We start from the raw sequence: 19,527 nt of genomic DNA, 5'->3' as shown, positions 1-19,527 counted from the left end.
ATAGAAAAATGGGGAAGTATACGAATAGACCATTTAGAAGAAGAAATATGGTAACCAAAGATGCTCAATCTCATTAGGTTATCAGGGAAATGGAAAGTAAAATAATCAGATGCCATTCATATCCATAATATTTTTTATAACGTTTAAGTCATAGAATTCCAAATGATTATGAAGACAGAAATATACAGAAGTCCTCATGCACTGCTGGTGAAGTGTAAACTGGTGTATCACTATGTCATCTGGCATTATGTAGAGAAGTCGAGAATGCACAAGCCCTAAGAATTAACAAATTTCACTTAAAAATATATGCCCCACAGAAACTCATGCACATGTCTATCAATGGTAAATTCTGCTTAGAAGAGTGAAAATTTGAAAACATTCTATAAATACCATTAACGTAAAAAGAAATAAATGATGGTAAGTTTATAACATGGAAAGCCAGACAACAATAAAAAGAAATGAATTCCACTATTTTACCTGCACCAACACAAGAAATTGAAAATCAATGTTGAGTAATAGCAAAAGAATATATATGATACCAAAAATATATACATATATAATACCAAATATACACATGTAAAGAACATACAATATAGTAATATACATTGTTTCTGGATAAATATTTATATAGTTAAAGAATTAAAAAAAAAAAAAAGCCAGGAAGGATGCAGACTAATTGCAAGATAATGATTTCCCCTGAGAAGGATGAGGAAATGGAAGGCAGGAGAGCATCAATTGAATCATAATGTTTACTTCTTAAAAACAAAACAAAAAAAAACTATTAAATTTGTGTTGATTCTGTGTGATGAGTAAAAGAGTATCTGTCACATTATTCTATCTACCTTTTTTTTATGTTTGAACTATTTCAAAACAGGAGCTTTTTTAAATTTTTTTTTTATTTATTTATGACAGTCACACACACACACACACACACACACACACACACACACAGAGAGAGAGAGAGAGAGAGAGAGAGGCAGAGACACAGGCAGAGGGAGAAGCAGGCTCCATGCACCGGGAGCCCGATGTGGGATTCGATCCCGGGTCTCCAGGATCGCGCCCTGGGCCAAAGGCAGGCGCCAAACCGCTGCACCACCCAGGGATCCCAAAACAGGAGCTTTTTTAAATTAAAAAAAAAAAGTACTAAAGTTGTCCTAAAGAAATTTTCATAAGAACCTTCACATGGTTGATTTTGTAAATATCATATAACAGCTAAGGGATAAATAACACAAGTGTGGAGATGTCTCTAATACTGTGGCCAGCAAAATTACAAAAAATAAAAATTAGGGATCCCTGGGTGGCGCAGCAGTTCGGCGCCTGCCTTTGGCCCAGGGCGCGATCCTGGAGACCCGGGATCGAATCCCACGTCGGGCTCCCGGTGCATGGAGCCTGCTTCTCCCTCTGCCTGTGTCTCTGCCTCTCTCTCTCTCTCTGTGACTATCATAAATAAATAATAAAAAAAAAATAAAAAAAAATAAAAAAATAAAAATTAATGGCTGAAAGCTGCAGGGAGGTTCATGTTGACTCAACTTTCTAAAACCTTTTAAAGGGATGTCTGGGTGGCTCAGTTGGTTAAGCACTGGACTTGATTTTGAATCAGGTCCTGATCTCAGGGTTGTGAATGAGACTCTGCTCAACAGAGTCTGCTAGAGATTCTCTCTCTCCCTCTCCCTTTGTCCTCCCTCCACTCTTCTGCTCAGGTACGAGTACACACTCCCTTTCTCTCTTTCTCTAAAATAACTAAATAAATCTTTTAAAACCCGTTAAACCAGAGCTTCCCAAAGGAAGAGGTGCCCTGGTATTAGGCTCACCTGCCAGGAATCCTTAAGACAGTTTTATTTACTTATTTGACACAAAGAGAGAATGTGAGTGCAGGAGGGAGGGACAGAGAGAGAGAGAGACTCTTAGGCAGACTCTGAGCTGAGCTCAGAGCCCGAAGCAGGACTCCATCTCACGACCCTTAGATCATGATATTAGCAGAAACTAGGAGTTGGACACTTAATCAACTGCACGACCAAGGTGCCCTGAAGTGATAACAATGTTTAACATTGACAGTGGGGATGGCTGCACGACTGTTCAAAAATACTAATAAACTCAGAGTTGTAAACCCTTGCTAAATGGGTGAATTCTATAACTTGTAAGTTATACTCCAATAAAGCTCTTATTAAAAATATATATATACAGGGGGATCCCTGGGTGGCTCAATGGTTCAGTGCCTGCCTTCCACCCAGGGCGTGATCCTGGAGTCCTGGGATCGAGTCCCACATCGGGCTCCCTGCGTGGAGCCTGCTTCTCCCTCTGCCTGTCTCTCTCTCTTTCTTTATTTCTTTCTCTCTCTCTCTCTCTCTCTCTCTCTCTCTGTGTGTGTGTGTGTGTGTTTATCATGAATAAATATTTTTAAAAATTAAAAAAATAAAAATATATATACAATTAAAATATACATAATTTTGCATCTGGGTCAGCTGAAGTCATGAGAACTGTTAAAGTTCATTTCTATGGGCCAGCTACTTGATTCTAATTTTTTTTAAGACTTTATTTATTCGTGAGAGACACAGAGAGAGAGAGAGAGAGAGAGAGAGAGAGAGACAGAGGCAGAGGCAGAGACACAGGCAGAGGGACAGCAGCCTCCATGCAGGGAGCCTGACATGGGACTTGATTCCAGGTCTCTAGGATCATGCCCTGAGCTGAAGGCGGCGCTAAACTGCTGAGCCACCCAGGCTGCCTCGATCCTAATATTTTGATGTGGGACCTCCTCACGAACCTATACCCTTACTTTCCTTTCTGATCTTACACCTTTCAGATCCTTCATTCACACCAAGATGTAAGTGCTTAAAAACAGCTCAGAGTACCATCCTTCCCTGAGTTCTCTACTTATACTAAAGGAACTATTCTCCTGCGGTGTTTATTTTAAATCAGATGCGCAGATCGTTTAGCATCACAGAGATTTCAAGGAGTAAATAGTCTATGTAGGTAATATTTACCTCCTAAGAAATAAAGTAAATATTTTATATTAACTTGTTAGGCCATAAAACAGTGGTAAAAATTGGAGAAAAAAATGAAAATAAAGTATTAGAAAAGAAAGCACCTGGGACTTAAAGGGGAAAAAAAAATGTTGTACTTAATTCAAAACCCCAGTTAACAAAACAATCAAAATTCTAAGAACAAAAACACCAAGGGAACTTCTTGGTTGAATATGTCATACAAGCTCAGATCCATCAGAAATACTACATGTCACTCTCCCAGAAGACATGCGTCATTGCCTTAAAGAATATGCAGCTCCAGGCACCAAATGGCAAACTCTGGTGAAAAAAGTCACACACAAAGGTTAAATAGCTTGGATTTATTTTTGGGGGGGAGAGATGAGGCTATAAACTGACATGAGTGATTCTGTCACAGTGATTAAATTGGCAGACAGACTGCAAAGCAGCCCTGGGTGGTGGAATGTCAGTATGCCAACCAGTGTTTGAGTTCCCACTGCCTTCCCTGGTGTTATCCCTTCTTACTCTTATGGCCCCATCTTTCCTAATAATAAACTCTGCCTCAAATCTGAAGCAAGAGGGATTTCAGTTCAGATGCTCACAGTAATGGGATCCTCCCAGAACCTGGGCGTACTGAATACAGGGTGTCTCTGTTGGTTCAGCAAGAACAGATGTGGGAGGAAGAAGAACAAAGAGGTCAGAGATAAGGCAAAGCTGTGGAAGGAGGCTCATGCTGCTCTGGAACTCATCCCAACAAAACATTTTAATAATCCTGAAGAAAGAAATACTATAACTGTTGGAAATATCAACAATATTTATCCTAACATAAAATAAGGGGCACCTGGGTGGCTCTGTAGGTTTAGTGTCCAACTCTTGATTTTGGCATGGGTCATGATCTCAGGGTCGTGGGATCAAGCCACATGTTGGGCTCTGAACTCAGCACAGAATCTGTTTGTCCCTCTCCCTCTGTTCCTCTCCCACCCCTGCTCTCTCTCTCTCTCAGATAGATAAATAAAATATTTTTTAAAAAGTACATAAAATTGGTAACATAAATGCTCACAGAACTGATTTTCATCTTTGAGCCAGAAAATTAAAATAAAGGCAGACCATAAATATTTACTGAGCATCAAGTATGCATCAGGCACAGCACTAAGCAGTGAAAAAATAGTGAGTCTCACTAACAAAGTTCCAGCCCAATGTTGCACAGTCTCTCAGGGGGGATACCTTCTATTAACACACTCAACTGTCAGTTGTTCCAGTCCCTCCACACCAATATACACAAAAGCAGGAATAATTTTATGACAAGCCTGTGAGACAAGTTTTACTTTTACTATGCCTGTAAAAGTGCCTCGTCATTTCTTAATACTGAGGCTGAATACTGTGGCAATGGAGTGGCAGATCAGATGAGAAGAGTTTGAGAAGAGACATGCTCAGCAAATGCAGAGAGTGGACTGAGCATGTAACTCAGAGTTTTAATCCAGGGAATGATGAACAATGAGAACAAAAAAAAAAAAAAATGAATTTAGGAAGGTAATTAGTCCAGCATAAAAGAACAGCAGAGACATGTCATTCCACATCCAAACAAGATAAGGAATGAAGGACAACTAAACGGGAACAAAAGAAACAAACAGAAAAAAAAAAGAAAGAAAGAAAGAAAAACCACACACACATACCAAACAAACAAACAAACCACAGGTTTAAAGGTAAGTGGTAAAATGAGAAACTTGTTGAACTATACCACATTTTCCAAGTTACAAAATAATGAAGTCCAGCAATGTGCACCCTGGATAGTTCCCTACACTGAATGTAAATAATATTTCAGAGACTTGTTTTTTATTTTAGTTGCTAAGAGAAAAAGAGGAACTTGACAGAAATAAACCAAGGGTCACGGGGAAAGTGAACAGAGCAAAACTATGCCCATAGGAAAACAACAAATGGAAAGAGGCAACATGAAAGTCATAGAACCTGTAATGAGAGATGAAGAGAAAAGAAGTGACCAGGGAAAACCTGACATAACAAGAGGAGTCTGGGGACATGAGAATGGAACAATGCTCTGCAAAAGTCATGGCATCAATGACTTCAACCAGTCAACATCTGCTGTTGAACACTTGCTACGTACAAGGCTCTGGGTCAATGCTGGGAAGAAATGAAAATGAAGATGAGGTTGCATGCCTTCACTCCTTGTTTTTCTTTATGACTAAATTAAAATAATTTTTACCCCATCACCCTACGAAAACTGAAAACTCTAATGATTTCATAACAAGAACATTTAGGAGATATCCTAAACAACTCATTAACCAATAACCTCAAGTAGATTTCACATGAAATTGGTTAAGCAAAAATTAATAGAATTTCTCTTCATTAATTATGAGACCCTAGGCCAGATCATTAAGAACTGTAAGAACACCATGCCAAGTCATAAAATGTGAGAACAATTTTGTGACCCTGAATAAATTCATCACCTTCAGTGATATTCAAGTTTCTACCAAAGTTAATAAAAGTCTTCCTAAGAAATAATGACTTAATTATTTAACATTAAGATAAATTTGCAAATGCATCTGTAAAAAAACAAATTCCCATTCTTCTTATTAAACATTTACCTAAGGTTTTCTTGGAAAGTGCATGAAAGTACTGAAAGTTACATAGAATCCTAAACTCACCGCGAAAATAACCCACTATTTATGGTAAACAGAGACTGATACCATCACTAGCATGACCATACATGACTGACCTCAAGACCTGACCTTTACTGCATGGATCCACCAACCTTTGTCCCACGTTTTCCTTTAAGTCTTCTTTCTAGCTTATCTTTTAACTTAAGCAACAGACCCAACAGGCCAAGCATCCCATCATGGAAACTCAAACTACTCTCTCAAGCAATAAGGACTGCCCTAAGAGCTCCAGCCTGCCAGACCACCCAGATCAGTTTGAGTTCAACCACTGGTTCACACCTGTGTGCATGGACCATAGAGTGGACTGCCCTAAGAGCTCCAGCCTGCCAGACCACCCAGATCAGTTTGAGTTCAACCACTGGTTCATACCTGTGTGCATGGACCATGGAGTGAGTGCAGTTACCTCATTATAATGCTAAAATCTCTGCCCAAAAGGAGCACAAACCTCACTAACATAACACACAACATATGTATAGGCATGTTTCCTTAAGGCACATGTACAACCTTATGTCTCCACAAATAATGGCAAGACTCCCCTTTCTGCATAGTCATCTTAACCCTGAACAAAAGAAATCCAGTCAGCAAAGAAATCTTTGCTCAGGGGGTCATGGCTTTGGAACTTATTCCCTGTGACCTCCTTATCTGCTGCAAGTAAACTTTCCTTGATGTAACAACTCTGCTTGGTGTGGTTCCTATCTGTAACTCACCCAGGAGTGGGCTCATGTTAGTTCCATTACAATCCCAAAATTATCCAACTAAATAAAACAAACTTTCCAAATTCCTACTTAAAAGGACTGTTTTAAGGACCTTTAACATACCTTTACTGAATGTATACAACATGGCATTCAAAATGAGCCTGCTGCTCATTTAGTACAAACTAAGTGTGATTTTTCAGAGCATGAAAAGCCATCAATCTTTCAGTAAGCCTCATTTCCTGACCCAGGAGAGGCAGAGTCTACAGTCTGAATTACTACACAGGGCAAAGAGTGGGCCAGGTAAAGTCCTCTCCCACTAGCCTGCAGACATCTCAAAATGACGAACAGAGTAAGATAGAGGAATAAGAAAGGAGGAAGAATGAAGAATAACAGGAAGAAGAAAAAGAAAAGGAAGAAGAGGAGGAGTGGGAGAAGAAGAAGAAAAATGTTTCTTCCATCTGAAACACTTAAAACTCATGGGAGGATGAAATCACAGGTACCATGAGAGCATGTCAGGCTAAAAAACACCAGGTGTCCTTAAAAACACAAGATCTATTTTTTGTTTCTTTGCTTCAAAACACACAAGATCTAAATCAAGAGTAGAGCTAATCACTAAAACCTGGCTGTCTAAGATTAAAAACTTAGATTGTGCCTCAGACTGTTTCAGGGAGCTCTAGTTGAGCCAGGAAGATATTGGACCCAACATAGTACCCCCAGTTATCTTCTCCCTAAAACTGCTTTGTGATCTCCCAGAGCCTTACCTTCCACCACACTTTTATCCACACCCTGCTCCTGCCCATGTTCTGATGACCCTAGATCACTGTTCAGCCAGCTGCTCTTCCAGCACGCTTTAGTTTAATACTACCATGTGTAACCTTGACAGTCCATGATGCTCATGAGGATCCATAGCTGGGTTTTGGCCAGACCCCTGACAGTATGTTCTAGAGGCATTAAAAATACACTAGGAGATTCACAAAAAAAATCTATAGAACCAGGTTTTGTGAAGTGCCAGCTGCATCTGCAGCATCTTACTATCTAGCTCAAAGAAAGAGAAACCACGTAAAGCAAAGCGTGAGCTGTGACCATGAGTACCAAATCACGTGTACCAGCCTCTTGACCTCACTAGTGGAGGAAATGAAGGCAATTTCTCCCAACCAAACCTATTTAAAAGGAAAAATCAACAACAACAAAATAAGAAGAGCAACTGACCAACTATAGAGGTATAGGCTACAGACATGAGTCAGTGCCAAGTCGAATAAGTGATCAATCAGGACTTCTGCTGCCTCAGGTAGAAAATTTTAAAGCCACTTGCAAAACGTGAGCTCTTGAAGCCCATCTTCAGGAAAGCCTCATTGATTTCTTATCTTCAAACAGTTATCTACTGTTATTTACTTGGACCAAAAAAAATGCAGCAAAAGGACAACTATTGCTCTGGTACAAAATTGATTTTTAAAAAGGAGAAAAATGTTGATTTACCCTTGCTGATACATGAATATGATTCTGAAAAATCTCTTCAATACAAAGAAACAAATTGCTGACAGTGTGGGGTCAGGGAGTGGATTAAGTGGTTTATTCCTCCTCTTCCCAGTTGTAACTACTGATGTTTCTGGGTCATGGTATGGCATTTTTTTATTTTTGAAATCAAATTACATATAATAGTCTGTTCTAGGAAAAACAAAACAGATTTTGATCTTAAAAGCAAATCAAATGATGAAATTCGAAATAAAGGACCACTAGAAGTCTAAAATCATTTTTTCATATATGATTTGTATTTTTTAAAATATAACACATTGAAAAATAAGTAAAACAATAAAAATACAGCACATTGAACTCTATTTTAATCATGTGTAAAATAATTATAATTATCCAAAGAGGCTATAAATTCAATATCTGAAGACTAAAATTAATTCATATATTCATTCTTTTATATCCTATCCAGTACCAAAGAGGACTTCAGGATGTTTACATGGACACTTATACAATAAAATACAAATTTTAAGCAGATGAGGAAACTGGGGAGAAAGGAAACTTCAAGAAATATTTATTAAGTACCTACCCTGTGCTAGCAGTGGAGATGTGTGAACAGACAGACAAGATCACTATTCTCATAGTTTTATATTTTAGTGATGGTACACTGGAAGAAAGACAATGAATAAGTCAAACATTAAAAAAAAGGTCATGAAGGGGTGCCTGGGTGGCTTAGTTGGTTAAGAGTCTAACTCTTAATTTCGGTTCAGGCTATGATCTGATGATGGTGGGACAGACCAGCATGGGGCTCCTCGCTCAGTGTGGAGTCTGTTTCAGATTCTTTCTCCCTCTCCCTCTGCCCCTTCCTGCTAGCATTCACTCATACCACCACCACCACCGCCCCCGCCCCCCGCCAAAATAAGTAAAAAAAATGCTTTAAAAAAAAAAAAAAGATGGCAAGTGCTGGCAAGTACTAAGAAGACAACAATGTAACATGCTGTGAGAAGAGGGAGTGGGTAGGAATTCTTCAGAAAAGTAGATGGAGGAAACCTGAAATTACTTTTTCTATGCTTATTTTTTTTTAATTTTTATTTATTATTTATGATAATCACACACACAGAGAGAGATTGAGAGAGAGAGGCAGAGACACAGGCAGAGGGAGAAGCAGGCTCCATGCACCGGGAGCCCGACGTGGGATTCGATCCCGGGTCTCCAGGATCGCGCCCTGGGCCAAAGGCAGGCGCTAAACCGCTGCGCCACCCAGGGATCCCCCATGCTTGAATATTTTAATCTAAGTATAGCATGCATAATGAAAATGTGTACAGATATGACTTTTCATATTGATAAATTATACCAAGTCAAAGGATACTTCAGATGACTTGAGCTGAAATGGGGATGATACAGAGTACACTGATGAGCTCGGATGAAGCTGGAAGGAAAACTCATGTTGTGACTTTGGCTTTGGAGGACAGCACAATTTGCCTCTAAACTTCTAGCATCCAACTCAAGGAAAGAAACAATTACATGACAAATCTTTCCTCTTGGTCCTGATCTAGCACCATCCATAAAGTTCCCCAAGACTTCAACTAATACTGTAATTGAATTCTCAGGAATATTACTTACAATATCCTTCAAAATATCCTTTAGAAAAAGTCTGGTAAACTATTGAAGAGTTCAGGGATGCAAATGAGAAAACTGATACTGATTCAGATATGAAACTCTTATGACTAACTTAAATCCAAAAAGATTTAAGACAAAAAAAAATCTCTTAAAACTTAAGGATACACAGAGCTCCTCAACCCTGCGTACAAACTGGAAATCCACTGGGGAGATTTTTTTAAAAAATACTCTCACCTCAGAATCTCAGTAGGTGAGGCCAGCATTCTATGGAGGAATAGAGGATAATTCCCTATAAACAGTTTCTCTCTTTTTTTTTTTTTACCCCATAAAGAATTTCTTGTAAGTAAGCTTCTGGCAGATAAAACTCCAACAGGTACCCACAGTACAGATATTCTCTGCTGACATTAAGATGCAGATTCAAATATTTCTATGCGGTTAAAGAATATCTGAGGTAGAAGTAGAAATTATACCCATTTCTCGAAATGATGACACAAAATAAGCATTAAACATGACATCAATTCACCCCTGAATGAAGTTAAGCAACAGAGTAGACTTGAGCAGGACCAAGAGTTCTTAAAGAAATGTTGGGTTGACTCCAACACAAAGATGAATGGGTTAAATGTTAAATAAGCAGTATATATTACAAAAGGATTATTTTACTTGGATCTCTAACATTTTCTTTGAGAATTCTCTTCTCAACTCTACTGCTTATTGGTTATATGACCCTGGGCAGGTTAATTAGCTTCCTAAAGTCTCAGTAGCCTCAGTGATAAAATGGATACAATATCTACTTCATAATGAAAGATAACACATAAATCACTCAGCACAGCACCTTGTACATGGTAACTATTCAACAAAAACTAATTCTTATTTTTCAATTCTTTCCCTCAATATTTGCTTTCTAGGGCTTTTATTACCTAAGTAAACACATCCAACTAGATGTTCACAGAAGCTATCATTTTGGTTATTACTGATTATGTATCTCTTTCACCTGAAGGCTTTGACATTTGGGACTGTGGAGCTAGTTGCTCTAGGAAGCAACAAAAGATATTCTGTCTCTTTTCTTCTGAAGAAAGGAATATGGATCCCCATTTAGCATTTAAAGTTTCTGTTTTATGCAACTTTGATCACAAAAGGGTATACATAATTTTAGTATTGACTGATGAATATTAAAATATTCAATTTACAAAAAAAAATCTTCAATTTACAAAGAAAGATATAACAATAAGTATACATATCCGATTACAAAACAGAATACCGGCCCTTCAAGAGGTGTTTTTCACCTTTTAAATATAAGTATCTTGGGGATCCCTGGGTGGCTCAGCGGTTTGGCACCTGCCTTTGGCCCAGGGCGCAATCCTGGAGTCACGGAATCAAGTCCCACGTCGGGCTCCCAGCATGGAGCCTGCTTCTTCCTCCTCCTGTGTCTCTGCCTCTCTCTCTCTCTCTCTCTCTCTCTCTCTCTCTCTCTGTCTATCATGAATAAATAAATCTTTTTTAAAAATAAATAAATAGTAAGTATCTTTAGTCTTTTTTTTTTAAGATTTTATTTATTTATTCGAGAGAGAGAGAGAGAGAGAGGCAGAGACACAGGCAAAGGCAGGAGAGACAGGCTCCATGCAGGGAGCCCGATGCGGGACTCGATCCCGGGTCTCCAGGATCACGCCCTGGGCTGAAGGTGGCACTAAACCGCTGAACCCAGGGCTGCCCCTATGTAGTCATTTTCAAGTTAGTAGATATGATGCATTCCTCCTGTGTTCTGCGAGTTGCAAGAAATATATACTTCCAATGGGACAAATATAAGAAATCTTTGACCTCACTGCCATTGAATGACATCTAAACAAATGTTCTGGGCCTCCTACCATAAGGGCAATTAAGCACTGAGGTTAAGCAGAGCCAGTGCAGTGGAGTTAAAGTGCCAGGATTCAAATCCCTTCTCAGCTACTTACCAGCTTTGTGGTCTTATAGCTGGTATTACCGGTCATATGATTCTTACGGGACTGTAGTGAATTAATGTGTACCATATACCAAGAAGTGCTGCACACATAAAAAGTAACCGCATAAGTTACTGTATAGTAAGTATTTTAGTGTCTATTATAACATAAATGATAAAAGTACTACAAGCACTTCTCTCTTTTCCTGTTTTCTATTTCCTTCCTCCTCACCATTCTACTTAATGTTCCTATCTCTACTGCTCTCCTTCCTCCTTTAATTAACATCCTTTTCCATTTGGATCTTATCCATGAAATGTAATGATAGATGTGGCCTTATTTGAGTACACTGACCTTACAGATTCTTGCTCTCAATGAGCCATGACAAGAAAGCAGGCCTCTGTCCATGTACTTTTAGGAAGCGCCCCTTCATTAAAAATGATAGAACTCTTGGTATTCTTTGAAATTTGAGAAAGCAAATACAACTGAGAATGATTTTTATCAACCCATAAGCTCCTAAGAGTCATTCATAGTTTTCCAGGTATAGCTGTAAACAAGTGATGAAAGATGGGTTCTTTTGATACACAGGAGATCATTAAACAGAACTTTAAAGATGCCCAAAAAACATATAAACAAATTGGGATCTCACAGAGTAAAACCAAGACTTAAAGAAAACTCCAACAATCCTCAATATCATTTTCTTTTAACTATTCAATTTTAAGAGATGAATGCTGGTAGGAGAATAAAAATATGCTGGAAAATGTTTCCTTCCTATTTATAGCAGTAAAACAAAGTTTTGATTGGTGGCAAAACTTTATCAATATTGAGCTACTTAGGTTTAACAAATGCACATTAAGAAGAAAAAAATTGTTTGTGCTAACCTTGCAAAATACTTCCAAAGCTGTAATTCCTAGGAGCCCTTTTCCGCCAGAGAAGCAAAGCAGTCCCACAGACAATTTACCGTGAAGCTGACTCAGTGCTCCCAAGTGAAACAGCACAATTTTAAGTACAGCTCATGCATGCTTAGGCATATGTATAAATATATTCATAAAAATGGAGCACACTACTAACTTGCCATCTTGCATTACTGATTATCAAAACTATGATAAATTATAGATCTGTTTTTGGTACCTGACTACTTGATAAAAGCTACAACACTATCAGGAAAGAGAGAAGTAAGTAGCCTATCTATTCAATGACAGCAAAGACTTCTGACAAAAATAAATTCTGCTCCTTGTAGAGAAATATAATCAACTGGATGAAAAACTGAAAATCTATGAGACGAACACACATCAAAATAAACCACCTAATAACCTATCTTTGATGCTATAGTAAATGTCATGCTTGGCTAGCAATAATTTTTTAAAAGTAGCCATTAGGTGCTTTTTCTTAAAAATAGCAATTAAGTGATTATCGGTATGAAACCATCACTAAGGCTCAGTATGTACTATGTTGCCCATATAGATGCCCAATTGAAAATATTTTATCCATTTATCCACAAACACACAATTCCTTCAGCACAAATAACTTCAAGTCAGAAGAAGAATAATTTGAATACTCTAGTTCTGAGTGCTATTTACAGGACTGAAATTACTTCAGACTAAGTAGACAACCCTGAGGACAGCAAGGTTACCCACAATCAAATATACTTTCTTTGACTATCATTTCTGGAACTTTATGGCAAAATAACCTTTCCTAACCTTGGGATAAAAATAAAGTATGCATTCAAGTAACTGGCCATGTAGTAAAGAAATCTTTTATCATATGGACTATTATCAACAGAATTATTACTTCACACCAAATTATCCATATTTCCCTAAAAGCAAAAGAAAAACCTCTTCCAAACATACCAAACATATAAGTATTCTTTTTTAAAAAAGATTTATTTATTCATGAGAGACACAGAGAGAGAGGCAGAGACATAGGCCAAGGGAGAAACAGGCTCCTGCAGGGAGCCCGAAATGGCACTCGATCCCATGGGATCATGACCTGAGCCAAAGGCAGATGCTCAACCACTGAGCCACCCAGGTGCCCCCCATAAGTATTCTTCTCTACCTAGTGACTGAAAATTGAAACTAGGACACATTAAGAGTAAAATTAAGGTGTTTTATACCATAATAGTTCTTGTGAGCTTTTTGAAACATTAAATAATAATTCCTGATTGCCTTACTCTAGGTCAATGGCTTTATCTTACTAGGTAAGAAGTAGTTCCTGAATTAGGTTACATGACCTGCGAGGTCTCTTCCATCTCTAGGACTGTTAGATTCCACTTAGTTATGTAAATTTTAGTAATTGTAACTTACTTCTGGGAATGTGTTAAATTCGGATAATTAGGGCACCGTTTTTGCATTAAAGTGATGTCATAAAATTTCTAAATAGTACTCGAACGGCCTGAGGGAGTAAATGTTATTTAACAAAAACTCATATAGTGCTTACAATATACCCAGCATTGTTCTAAGTGCTTTATAAGCTCATTTATACAGTATTTTCCATATATTTAGTAACTAAACTCTTGTGAAGCTTAATGAGTATGTGAATTAGCATTGACCAATGAACAAAAGTGAACAACCACTTTCACTTACTCTTTGAAATTAAAATTATTCATTTTTAACAATTAGGATTATCTCACAATATTATGAATTTGGTCAGTTAATTCTTCTTCCTCAAGTCCTTCAATTGCTCCCAGGACAAATCAAATTCCTCCAAAAATCATAAAGGTACTGCAGAATCTACTCTCTGCTTTCCTGTTTTGGCTCATCTGTACCTTAAATCCTAACTATGTGCACTTAACAAAAATGTGTCCTGCTCCCTATATGTCCATCTACTTAGTGCCCCTTTGATTTGATACGCCCATCATCTTCCCTTAATCTGGCCAATTCCTACTTACCTTCAAACCACAGCTAAGATAGCACCTCCCCAGATAGAGCCCCCTGACTGCTCACCTGGGTTAAATACTGTGTTTTCTCTGCTTCCATAGTTTCCTGTGATCACCTCCAGAAAATCACACAGAAGGGCAGAGGATAACTGCTTATCCATTCATACATCTTTCCACTTGTCTATAAATTCCTTAAAGGCTTAAACTGTCTTTTATCTCTAAATCCCCAGAGCCTTGTACAAAAATTGATACACAGTATGAGCTCAACTAAATAAATGCCTTTTAAATACACAAATAAACAAATGAATATGAGAGTTTTGTGAAATGATAGAAAGGCATCCCAATTTTATTTCTGAAGAAGAAAGGAAATTGCTAAAAATATCTATGGGTAGCTAAGATGCCATAATTTTATGTAATTACCAAGAAATAATAAGGGCCATATATAATCACCTTGAGTTTTTAGGTCCAATGCCAGCCCTCAATGAAACCAAAAATGGAGGAAAACTTAGTTCCCTGATCATAGGAAAATTTGGCACTTGGCAATTAAGTCTTAACAACTGTAACTGCCAGATTCAGACCTAGTAGTCAGCAATTTCTAACTGTAGTTTAAAATGCATGGTAAACAGCAACAGTCCCCCAGCTAATCCAGACATCCAACCAGATGCACTGAGTGTACCTCACAGGGGCCAGGCACTGAGATAATTGGCTCATAATAATTACTTTGATGAGGGGCACCTGAGTGGCTCAGTACGTTAAGCGTCTGACTCTTGATTTCAGCTCAGGTCATGATCTCAGGGTTGTGAGATGAAGCCCACAAAGGGCTCTGTGCTGGGGCATGGAGCCTGCTTGAGATTCTCTCGTCTCTCTCTGTCCCTCCCCCTCACTTGCATACTCATGAGCAGAATCTCTCTCTCTCTCTCTCTAAAAAAAATATACACATATATTTAAAATATTACTTTGATGATAAGACAGTATCTTCACTTTCAATCCTGATGTGAATAATCTCTTCAACTGTTCAACCTAATTCTACCAGTTTATCTACTCCTCACCGGAAGCCAGTCATTCTTCTCAACTGTGAGGTTTATTATTGTAAGAAACAGAAATTGCACAGACCCAAAGTATCTTCTGCCCCAAGTGGAAAAGCCTATGATCCAAAAACTGCCAGGGTAGTGCTCCATAAACGGAGAGAAAAGAAGGAAACTGGCCAAAGACGGTGGTCTTTCACTAACACAGTGAAGGGCAGAGGGTACCTAAAGACACCACCAGCACCAGGCAGAGACTTGGAGTTTCCAGGTTCAATTCTGCAGTTTTCTTTTTCTTCATTTCTATCTACTTCCTTCTGTTGCCCTTTCTCTCCAAGAAAGTCTTTGTGATTTGTTTTAATGCACTGACTCTCTCAGCAAAAATTCAGACTGGGAAACTACAGGATGAAAGACCCCCCTATCTTCAATGAATAAATTGCAAGGAAAAAAAAAAATCAAGGAAATAGAGAGGGAAAAACTACAGAAACTCAAAGGGACGCCTGGGTGGCTCAGCGGTTGGGCGCCTGCCTTTGGCTCAGGTCCTGATCCCAGGATCAAGTTCCGCATCAGGCTCCCTGCAAGGAGACTGCTTCTCCCTCTGCCCCTGTCTCTGCCTCTCGCAGTCTGTGTCTCTCATGAATAAATAAACAAATCTTTTAAAAAATAGACTCAAAAAATTAATTAATTGCAATCTATAGACATGATTTGGATCTTGGATTAAACAAACTTCAATATAAATGTGTATTACATTTATATATATTTATCAAATATACTTACATACAACATATTTATAATATACATTTATACATTAGGTATAATATGGTTACATTTTTTGAAAGAATCTTTTTAAAAGTACAAAGTTTTTATGAATGAAACCATATGATTTGCTTCAAAATAATACAAGAAGGGAAGAAAATAGGTAGGAGATAAATGAAACAAAACTGGCTATGAGTCACTAATTATTGAAGGTGGGGGTTCATTATAATCTATTTTGTGAATGCTTGAAATTTTTCATAATCAAAAGTTGTAAATGTGTGGGAGAATATTCCTCCACAGAAATGATTCTCACTGAAAAATAAAAATGTCCTTTGCTTCTTGAGTTTTACTATGAAAACAAGTCAAAATGTGAGGAAAATAGGTATTTATCAAACATTAAATAATGGAATCCTTCATTAAAATTTGACACATTAGATTTTCTACTACCATAATCAAACTTTGAAGGATATTACTGTAGTCCTTTAAGTTAATTTCTTATATGAAAATTTCAACAGAGCTAAGCCCTTGGCTACAAACACAGATGGCATTTTTCTATTTTTACATATTTTATACAATATAGATCAAATGCCATAACTATCACAGCATCAATGTACAGCTTTCTTTTAAGATTTTTATTTATTTATTTATTTATTTATTCATGAGAGACACACAGAGGCAGAGAGATTGAGGGAAAAGCAAGCTCCTTGGAGAGAGCCCAATGCGGGACTCGATCCTTGGACTCCAGAATCATGCCCTGAGCCAAAGACAGACGCTCAGCCGCTGAGCCACCCAGGCATCCTCCCCCCTTTTTTTTTAAGACTGCACATCTTAAAGTATTAATAAAAACATTTACACATGTGAAAATGTTCAACCAGCCTTTAGATTAGCAAAGTTTACATTTTCAACCACATGAGCAAGTCCTACCACAATATGTACTTAGAGGTCAATGAACTGTTTGCCAGGTTGATGTATGTGAATATAAAAATTGCTCACAGAGCCGGAAATAATCACCTATCTTAGCAAGTAAGTTCAAAATAGTTTTCAGGCATTAGCTCTGGATGCGTGATATTGATCTAAATGTGGGTAAACGGTAAACTTGAAGAGTATTTCTTAAACATAGTTTATAAATGTCCAATAAACAACACGGTTCAAATTACACTAAAGGATTGCTACCGAAGAAGAAACGGGGGAGGAGACGCCTTTTCTGAGAAGTGGGGGTGAATGGGTCCATCTCCGGTGTCCAGAAACTGAGTGAGTTGAGAACACTGCAGTTCAGCTTATTTTCGCAGTTTTAGTTAGGGATTTCTAGGTCTGTCTCTTGATTTTTTTTTTTTTTTCTACAGTACTAACCTTGGTTGAGATCACGTATGAAGTCTTTTCGAGGGTTAAAACAAGCACCACAATACTGGTGACACAAATCCTATCCAAAGCCTGTAACCCTTCTGGCCGAAGCCCGGCTTCTGCCCGACAGGGGGGAGAGGGTCTCCACCCCTTCGCTCAGGAAGCCGCACTGCCACTGCCCAAGTCATCCCGCACGAACTCCGCTAGCAAAGCTCCGGCCTGCGGTGCTTTGGGGGCTGGCTCGCCCCACTCCCTTCTTTTTGGCAGAGAGCGCCATGTAGGTCTCGCAAGAGGACTGCGCCCGTTTCAGCGAAGACGCTGCATCTCCAGGGCGACGGAGAGCAAACGAGCGGTAGGGGTGGGCCAGGCCGCGCCCAGCCCCCCCCCCCCGGCCCGCGCCGCTCACCTGCCCGCCGGCGGGGAGGCCCCGCACCCGCGTGTCGAGAGCGTCGTGTCCAGTTTCGTCCTCGCCGCCCGGGCGGTAGAGGAGCCGGAGTGGCACGATGCTCTGGCGCTCCAGGAAGCGGTTTTCGTCCCTCCTCTCCAGCTCCGTCAACGAGGCGTCTCCTCCAGGCAGCAGAAGGGAACGGAGGGAGCGGGGAGGCAAGGAGAAAATGAGGACCCCGACCCACACATGCTCGTACCTCCCGCGGCCCCTCCCTCCGCGTCCCTATCTGGGGAAGACGCAGGGGCGCCAGCCGGAGAGCCCTGGACCAGCTCATCTGCGATCATCCAGGATCGGGGCCCAGAGGCACAGCACCCGTTTCCCATCCTCCGCATTCCTCTTCTTCAGAAGAGGAAAAACAGGCATTTGACCGAGGGCTCCTAAGGCGTCCGCGCGCCCCCACACGTGTATTTTTGCTTCACTTCTCACCACCCTTCCAAATAAAAAAAATCTCCCCGCGCACTCGGGAAACGGGGACGTCCGTTTCCAGCGCGCTAGAGGTCTGCAGAGGCTCCTGGAAAATGGCACGTCCCGACGCCACGGAGGGTGGCGAACTTACCTGCCCGGCCGCAGCGCGCCGGGGGGCAGGTCCCCAGGGCGCAGAGCAGCAGCAAGGGCACGGACGCGGCCGCCGCCGCCGCCGCCTGCATGGTGCTGCCGTCAGCCCGCCTCGCTCGAGACGCTCAGCTCCTCATGCCCCTGCAGCAGGGTCCGGCTCCCGGGGCCCGCGCCCCCTGGCTCGCCTCGGCCGCCCCCTCCCAGTCCCGGCCGGTGCTGCGGCGGCCGCGGCGCTGCAGCCTCCGCCGCGGCGCTGCCTCAGTGCTGCATTGTGCTCCGCGGGCGCTTCCGCTGGCGGGGGGAGCGAGCGAGTGCTGCATTGGGCGGTTGGCTGTAGCGAAGTGGTTTCTAGCGCCTCCCACCTCATCCCATGGCAGAGACTCCGGCGGGCGACGAGCGCTCAGCAGGGAGCGAGCGCCTGGTGCACTCGCCCCCCGCGCGCGGGCAGGGGCGCGCGCCGGAGAGTCAGCTGGGAAATGTAGTTCCTTCCCCGCGTCCCGCTCGGCTCCACGACGGTGCGGACTGCCGCGACCTCGTGACCTCGAGGTCCTCTAGAGCCGGAAGAAGGGGGGGAAGGGCAGAAGAGAGGTCGTCGCCGGCAGGCCTCCTGGGCACCCAAGCATCCCAACTGTGCAGCTGCGAGAGCCGGTGTCTTCACTGCGCGTCCGCAAAGAACCGCAATAAGGTTTCCCGCAGATTCGGTAGTTCCTTAAGTTATTGTCAGCTGCATGGCAAATGAACCATTCATCAAATGCTGATGGAGGACCTACTGTGTGCCCAGTGGCTCACGAGGACACAACCGTGCACAACACCAAGTGTAAGGAGCACGTGCGTGCTCTTAGATGTGATAAACGCCGTTGTTTACCTTACAGTGTGAACGTGCCCTGGCAATGCTTAGAGGAGGATCACCACCTCGGCCCGGCGAGTCATGGAAGGAGAACATCGCGAAGGTCTACGCGGACACTGGAAGGGGGTCTTGGATTTAGCCCGAGTGCCCAGGATGTTTTGTTCTTTCTTTGATCTCTGCCTGAAGGAGAACCCTGAAGGAACTATCCTAACCTCTGATGGGGGCTACTATAAAGGACAATTTTGTTCAGAGTAGCAGTGTTTCTCTTATAGGGAAATTGGACTCAGATGCAGCCAGGGATACAAGACCATTGGACCTAA

The 19,527-nt window shown here is 40.8% G+C and overlaps 1 protein-coding gene across 13 annotated transcripts in view; it reads right to left on the bottom strand.

The window, feature by feature from the left end:
- ADAM22 (ADAM metallopeptidase domain 22) overlaps nucleotides 1-18,636 on the bottom strand; it is a 220,833-nt gene extending 202,197 nt beyond the window's left edge. For 2 of the 13 annotated variants that reach the window (XM_041727583.1, XM_041727587.1), the window contains exons 1-2: nucleotides 18,362-18,632; nucleotides 17,764-17,924 (exon numbers count right to left, since the gene is read on the bottom strand). In XM_041727583.1, coding sequence (XP_041583517.1) covers nucleotides 17,764-17,924; nucleotides 18,362-18,452 — 252 coding nt within the window. In that variant the 5' untranslated portion in view covers nucleotides 18,453-18,632. Of the gene's footprint in view, nucleotides 1-17,763; nucleotides 17,925-18,361 lie in introns of all 13 variants that reach the window. The other 11 variants (XM_041727586.1, XM_041727588.1, XM_041727585.1 and 8 more) reach the window with 8 other exon arrangements.
- Between the last annotated feature and the right edge of the window lie 891 nt (nucleotides 18,637-19,527).

The sequence above is a fragment of the Vulpes lagopus genome, chromosome 13, assembly GCF_018345385.1.
Source record: "Vulpes lagopus strain Blue_001 chromosome 13, ASM1834538v1, whole genome shotgun sequence".
Classification (NCBI taxonomy): Eukaryota; Metazoa; Chordata; class Mammalia; order Carnivora; family Canidae; genus Vulpes; species Vulpes lagopus.
This window is presented reverse-complemented; position numbering and strand designations above follow the sequence as displayed.